This window comes from Rhyacophila brunnea, unplaced genomic scaffold (assembly GCF_057557595.1).
Source record: "Rhyacophila brunnea isolate RB1 unplaced genomic scaffold, BYU_Rbru_1.0 scaffold_1, whole genome shotgun sequence".
In the NCBI taxonomy this organism is placed as follows: domain Eukaryota; kingdom Metazoa; phylum Arthropoda; class Insecta; order Trichoptera; family Rhyacophilidae; genus Rhyacophila; species Rhyacophila brunnea.
Window position 1 is genome coordinate 31,581,532 of NW_028232751.1, and position 7,441 is coordinate 31,588,972.

Genomic DNA, 7,441 nt, shown 5'->3' on the forward strand with positions numbered 1-7,441 from the left:
TTAAGGAAAGATGAGTATAATTCAATTTTTGAGAGTCGATTTTTGCCTGCATATCGAATTTTATGAATGTGGTTTAATTAGGTACTTAATACATTTTGGGGGTAGAGATTTCAGTCTGATTATACGTGGTACTTTGTTAAAGTTTGTCATTACTTGTTGATTTACATATCATTTTAGTAGGGGTTCTCCGAGATTTTACAACATGTTACATTGCTTCCGTTTCGAAAAAAGGTAATATAAATGTACCCACTAATGTATTCACAGAACAGATTAATAAATATAATTCAGACAGGCTATAGCCCAATACACTACATTTTGAAGCAGTGTTTTGAATGTGTGAGTGTCCTAATGAAGCACACATAGACGTGCAATATAGTGTGTGCTGTTACAACCTTCAAATACACCAATATTGAATGAGTGTCAGTGCATAAACCGAGAGCAGATGGCAGAACGAAGGACAAGCTTAGAATAACATATTCTTGACACGTGTTTAAGTTTATCCTATATTCTTCCACAATCGAGATCGGTTACCTGTTACTCCACACCCATTAGGTATTTCAGTTGCCATTAATTCCGTGTTCCCTCGATGTATTCCATATCAGGTCACACATGCGTGGTCATATGGAAATCACTACTGTTTTTAATTATAATAACAATAAAAATAAAGTAGGTAGGTACCTATTGTACGACAACATCTTTTATGCCTATCCAATTTTATTCAATCTTTATTTAAAAAAAATGAAGTACCTAAAGGTCATTTAATTGTACATAATTATTATTATCTACAAATAATGTTTAACTTATGGCTACGGCCGTATGTTGTAGCTTAACCACTGGGAAATGTCAATAGAAATGGCGTATTTCAAAAAATACTACCTTATTCTTAAGTCAATAATTACTATAAAACAATTATTATTATTCGTAGGATGTTTTATCACATTTGAATGGTCAAAGACATAGATTATAATCAGTATCTTTAGAATTATCTTCAAATGTGTTAATCATGCCCATTTTTGAATAATAAAATGCTTAATTCTTGTCAAATTAGGGATCAAAGTAAATATATCACTATATAATGTTAACATTAATTTTACTAATGGTTTTGTAAATGCGTTTAAAAATTAATAAATCTAAAAAATCTTAACGCCACTGCGCATAGACGTACTGAAATATGACTATATTCTTAAACATTAGAGCGAGAGGTTTAAAAGAATACTATTTTATGTAATAAAAATACTTTATGCAGTCATCAAATGTTTAAAATAAATATAAAGGATAATAAGGCTTCAAAATTATTTAAATAGATTATCTACAATGTTTAAGGAATGTCCAGGGCTATGCTCTGCAAATACCATAAAAGCTCCATTTTGAACTACGCTGAGCATGTGGGCCGGGCCGTTAACGGTGATTATAAAAAACCATAGTTGTGCAACTTTAATTCCTTCAGAACACCTGACGACCACGACCACACCACGACACGACCAGACCACGACACGTTTGTTTTCAAATAAATAGTTCGAAATGAGAAAATTGGCACTTAAACCACATGGATGATAAGTGTTAGCAATCACGAGGTCCTACTAGATTAATTTGCTGATTCTTCTGAAATCATCTATTTTGTGACCCATAAGCCAAGTTTCTAATTAAATCGGTAGAGATACATACGAAAAGTAGAATTCGTTAATTTTCAAATCTAATATATAAAAATCAATATTTGTTTGTTTGTTTTTTTGTTTGTTTGTTCGTATTTTATGCGCTGCCATACCGTTCATCCAATTGTGATAAAACTTTGTCAACTTATTGATTGCACTTTCGCGAAGAGTATAGGCTATATCTTATATATATAAATGAATGTCTATCTGTCTGTTTGTCTATATGTCTGTCTGTCTCTATGTCTGTCCCGTATGCGTTCCTATACCATTCATCCGATTGCAATGAAGTTTTGATCAAGTGTTGTGCTCACGCCCGCAAAGGTTTCTGAATTGATATAACCATTTTCTTCTTCTTTTTCTTCTATTCAATCTTCTTTATTCGTATGCGTTCTTATACTATTCATCCGATTGCGATGAAATTTTGACCAGTTGTTGTGCGCACACCTGCGACAGTTTCTGAATTAGTATTATATAAAATACAAAGTTTTTTGTTTGTTTGTTCCATCCAATTTTTTTTTTTTTTTTTTTTACTACATATTAATAACATTAATAACGTTTTCATATTTTGGATTCGATTTTAATTTAGTGTTCTTTTGTTTGACCTATACTCCTATTAGAATTATTTTCATATTGCCATATTGTATTATATATAACCACGAAGCGTCCCTGTGCGAAGCCGGGTACTTCAGCTAATTATTTATAAAAAATATATGTATAATCGATTTTTTCTATTATTTATTCTAGTCAGTTACTTTAATGAACTACACTGTCTAGAATATTGTAGATAATATTTCTGTATTTGAAATCCAGACTACTATATCTCCAAAAATAACACGTTGGTGAAAACGTAATTTAATTTTATTCCTCTCCTTGTTATATCAATGTTAATATTATAATAACAGATATTTGTTTACTATAAAGAGAATATGAGACAACCGTGAAGATGATAATTTGCATAGGTACAATCTGTAAGTTATTTACTAATTTTTGGCATAATTGGACTTCAGCTTTCTGACCATATAGATTTTACTTTCATCATAATAATAAGGACGATAATTCATAATTTAAAGATTGTCTCTCGAAATAAGTGGATTCAGGATTGTGATAAACAGAAATTAATTAATAAAAAAAATTAATATCTATATTAAAATATTTACCAATCCCGAGATCTAATAATTTCTGTCCCAGGATTGCGATTCCTAGTAACGAGGAGTAACAATAAGAAATTCTCCAGTTTGCCATTTATGGAAAAAAACTGGTACTTTCCGCTGCTGGGAAGATTTCAAGATGCTATCCACTCTACGGTAGAAGATGAAACAAGACGAAGAAAGTGGTATAGCTATTAAACGTAATCAATAATTTACGTTAATACTTAATCCCTTTATATGCTAGACAGTAAAAAACATTGCAAGTAAGAGTATGTAACTTTAATTTTAGGTGAATCGAAACCACGATATAAATAATGAATATATTATTATATTTTAAATTGTAATCGTCATATTAATTATATTTGAATGGCTGATGATTCATTATTTATTTTTTGCAATATCTTTGTGTTTTTCTCTAGACGTATTAATACACTCTTGAAATTACATTATCTATGACGATATCGTGAGAATAAAAGAAAAACCACCTAATTCACTACATTTATGCGACTCTCGGTAGATATGTAGGTAACTTCGGGTCTACTCTATACACAAGGCTGCTTTCCGTCCGCTACGGCAGCTAAATAGGGTAGGAAAGTATCGAATTATTAACACGTAACGATTATAACTAAATTATTGTAATTGTTACAATAAGTGTTAATAACAATCATATCCAATATGCAGTGGCGTAATTGTTTAATACTTAATATATTTTCATTACAATCATTAATGTAATATAATATTTATTATGTTACGATGATTTTATATATGTATATCAAATTTATGAAGTCGACATGCACAAAAGAAAAATACAAATCGTGTTTTGGTACGTTCACTTTGTCAATAAAGTGAAAAATGAGGGATACAAAATATAGGCGAGAAATATTTCGATATATTTACTTATATGGAATATACCGCATGACTGTTTTCTGGTATGGTATGGTATGGGAAAAGATAAAATCAGATGTAAATAAAAAATCAACAAAAAATTTATTAACGAATAAAATAACAAATAAAATCAACAAAGCATAATTTATGTACAGTCAGATAACGGAATCTGCGATCGAGCGTCATATTATTAATACTATTTATAATGATAAGTTTTTTCACACAGGTATTAAATGTTTTTTATATCCATGCGATGAACGAATGACTTAGCACGCGGCCCCGGAGGGCCATTAGATATGATCAACGATTGGTGAGAGTTTGATGAGCGCGAACGGGTGCGGAGAATTTATTTTTTATGATGATGGTCTCCGCCACCTCCGTAGCCACCTCCGCCGCTACTGTACGAATCGTGTCCACCTCCCCCGCCGCCGCCCCCACCCCCCCCGTGCCCACCTCCGACGCTGTAGTCGTATCCGCCTCCGCCGCCGCCTCCGCCGCCGCCACCGCCGCCTCCGCCAGACGAGAATCCATGGCCGCTAGAATATCCGCCGCCGCCGCCTGATGCAGAGAATCCGCCACCCCCGTGTCCTCCACCGCCGCCGGCGCTATAACTGTCATGGCCGCCTCCTCCATATGAATATCCTCCGTGCGATCCACCGCCGCCGCCGCCGCTGCCTCCGCTGTATCCATCAAATCCGCCTGATGAGAATCCACCTGAGGAGTGTCCGCCGCCACCGCCGCCGCCGCCAGAGTATCCACCGTGACCTGAGTCTCCGAATCCGCCGCCTAATCCTCCTCCGATATCGTGTCCGCTGTCATGGCCTCCCCCAAATCCGCCGCCGCCGCCGCCATATCCACCGCCTCCATGCCCGCCGCCGATTCCGCCACCGAATCCACCTCCGTGGCCACCGCCAAATCCTCCTCCTCCGCCACCGCCGCCGCCGTGTCCTCCGAGGTCGAGGTCATGGCCGCCACCGCCGCCGCCGTATCCACCTCCGATTCCGCCGCTGAATCCACCTCCATGGCCACCGCCGAATCCTCCGCCGCCAAATCCTCCACCTAGACCGCCTCCATGGCCTCCTCCAAAGCCACCGCCGAAGCCTCCTCCGTGGCCGCCGCCGAATCCTCCATCGCCACCGCTTCCGTGTAAGTGGTCAATAAATCCACCATGGAGATGTTCAGAGAAGGAGCCGCCACCGCCGCCGCCCCCGAAGCCACCTCCGTGACCGCCGCCGTAATCACCGCCGCCTCCACCACCACCGTGACCTCCGCCTCCATGACCTCCACCTCCATGACCTCCGCCGTGACCGCCTTCATGTATTATCACTTCTTTCTGGTGGTGGACTTCGTGGTGCTCTTCTGGTATATGTACTCGAATGTGAACACTGCAACAAAAAGACAGACAATATTTTATCATTACATAAAAGTGAAAGTTCAACTTTCATTCACACGAATTTACAACGCATTATAGATAATATATCAGTGCAAGTCCCTCGGAGACGTTTTCAAATAACAATGCCTTTGTTATTCACGATTGGCGAAAGAAATCGAATATCTTTTAAATCAAACCTGGTAATATTACAAAGAAAAATAATCGCAAAGATTTACAGTTTGATATTTATAATACATAATCGCATGCAATTGAATAAAATAGTTGTAATGATTAACACAAGACAATAATTAACACAGTTTTTATAAATATCATCGCATGCATTACAAAAAAGTACACATAAATCACAGACATATTGTACTTTATTTTAAACAGGTTGTTTTTTGCGGAAAGATAATTTTGTGTAGAAAGAATTATTAGATGTTTGAAATATATGAAAACAATAGTTATAGGTATATATCATAAATACTAACTGCTCATGTCCGCCAAATGTTGCTTCGCTAACCGCAATTGTCGCAAGTACTGCACAGGTCAGCTGAAATTAAATACCAATAATCCATTTTTATAGAATTCATCACGGTCTTATAAAAAATATTGAAGCTATCAAATTTTATACAAAAATGTGCCAATAAATCAAACAAGAATTCTGAATATTAAAAAGTTTGAATTTTACGTGTTTACAATGAAATTTTAAAAAAAATCGACCAAGTACTTAAATGGTTTATTTGGAATTAATATTTTTTTTTTTAAATAGCGATAAAAAAATGTTTAAAAATTAAATAGATATTTGGTATCATTTCCAATATTAATCCCATCAGCATCTTCAAAAATAAAAACACACACAACCCCGCGGCGTATTAGTTATAACATATTCTACAATAATATATAATATGTAAAAATAAACATTTCGAAGATTTGTTAAGTGTACGAAGAATAATAAAATTCAGCAGGTAGGTAGGCAATTATTTATAACAAATTTATTTCCGTGTCGATATTTTAATATTAATTATGATGGCTAAAATATGCTAGTAAATTTAACGAGTATCAATAAATTAAAATATGAATTGAAATTAATCACGTTTCGACGGTCGAAATCGTATTTAATAAAACATATTTTATTCTTCATAATTACACTTCACAAAACTTTTTAGACATTTTATTGAATTCGTGAGAATGCTTGCAATTGCATTAAACAAGAAAATATAATAAATATTCATTTAAAACTAAGAGCTTTTTTCGCTGTGAAAACTTTTTGATTAACTTCGGCGTGCAATTTAAACTTATATATTTTCGGGCTGTTGTTTTGAATCTGTCTTAAGATTGTGATGCATTTACTCACTTTCAAAAGGGAAGCCATCGTTTATGTTGACTTCCACGCTAAGATAAAGGTTGTCTTCTTGCGCAGTTGTGCTAGTGACCGTGTGACCGAACTATCTTAAAATAAGTTTTAGTGGACGCACTTCCCCGAATGTGTATCGAGTTGGTTGTGATGCTTAAACTTAGCAACGGGCCCAATTTATACTTGGCGAGAGTAAGTGAGTAAACGGTGATGGGGGTAACTGCCGTACACCAGAGGCGCCCTAGCTTGGGCGTAGTGGGGAGAGGAGCACCTGACCCCGCGTCTGTTTTCTTTTTGCTATCACTTTTCATCTTCTCTCATAATAATGAACCGAGTATAGTCGTCGTGCGCTCGCCTACCACACTTACTTTTTCTCATAATTATTATTCTGCTTTGTTTTTCGGCGAGTATCGGGCAACATTGTTAATGCCATTTAAAAGTAGTATTTTTTCTATCTATTGAACTGCAATATGAATTAACAGGTTATAAGAAACATTATAAAAAATATTGATACATAATATATTAATAATAAAACAGTAAATTACCATTTTCAGTTGTGTATATGGGCTTCTAAAGCATTAAGGTTATTTGAGAGGAATGCTTTTTAGCCATTTAATCAATCCTTCTTTTTCTTATCGTGCCATCCCCTTACATCCCCTAACAGAGTTTTTATTTCACACGATCGAGCTATACTCGTACTAATCACGGAGGTTCGTAAACTACAAAATATGCCGTAGTTCTTTGCTACGTTTACCATTGATATGTCTGATGGATGGATGACAAGTTGAGAAATGCTGTGTCTTTTGTCCTCTCATAATGTGGCCGAAGTATTGTGGTTTTATGGCTGTAATACTGAGACAACCTTTTCGGCCCTTTCCCATTGTATTGAGAATGTCAACATTATTTGTTACTCGATCAGTCAAGGCATTTTGAGGATGCGTCTATACGGTCAGATATCGAAAACACCTCAGTGACAAGACCTTGGTTTTTTGGAAAAATAAAACAAAATTTCAGATACATACATAAA

The 7,441-nt window shown here is 35.8% G+C and overlaps 1 protein-coding gene across 1 annotated transcript; it reads right to left on the minus strand.

Moving 5' to 3' along the window:
- Positions 1-4,031: 4,031 nt before the first annotated feature.
- On the minus strand, positions 4,032-6,432 carry LOC147079680 (uncharacterized). The gene is made up of 3 exons (XM_085945485.1): positions 6,415-6,432; positions 5,549-5,610; positions 4,032-5,070 (listed from the first exon to the last, which is right to left on the minus strand). Exons 1-3 carry the CDS (start codon positions 6,430-6,432, stop codon positions 4,032-4,034), a joined length of 1,119 nt encoding a protein of 372 aa, XP_085801611.1.
- Between the last annotated feature and the right edge of the window lie 1,009 nt (positions 6,433-7,441).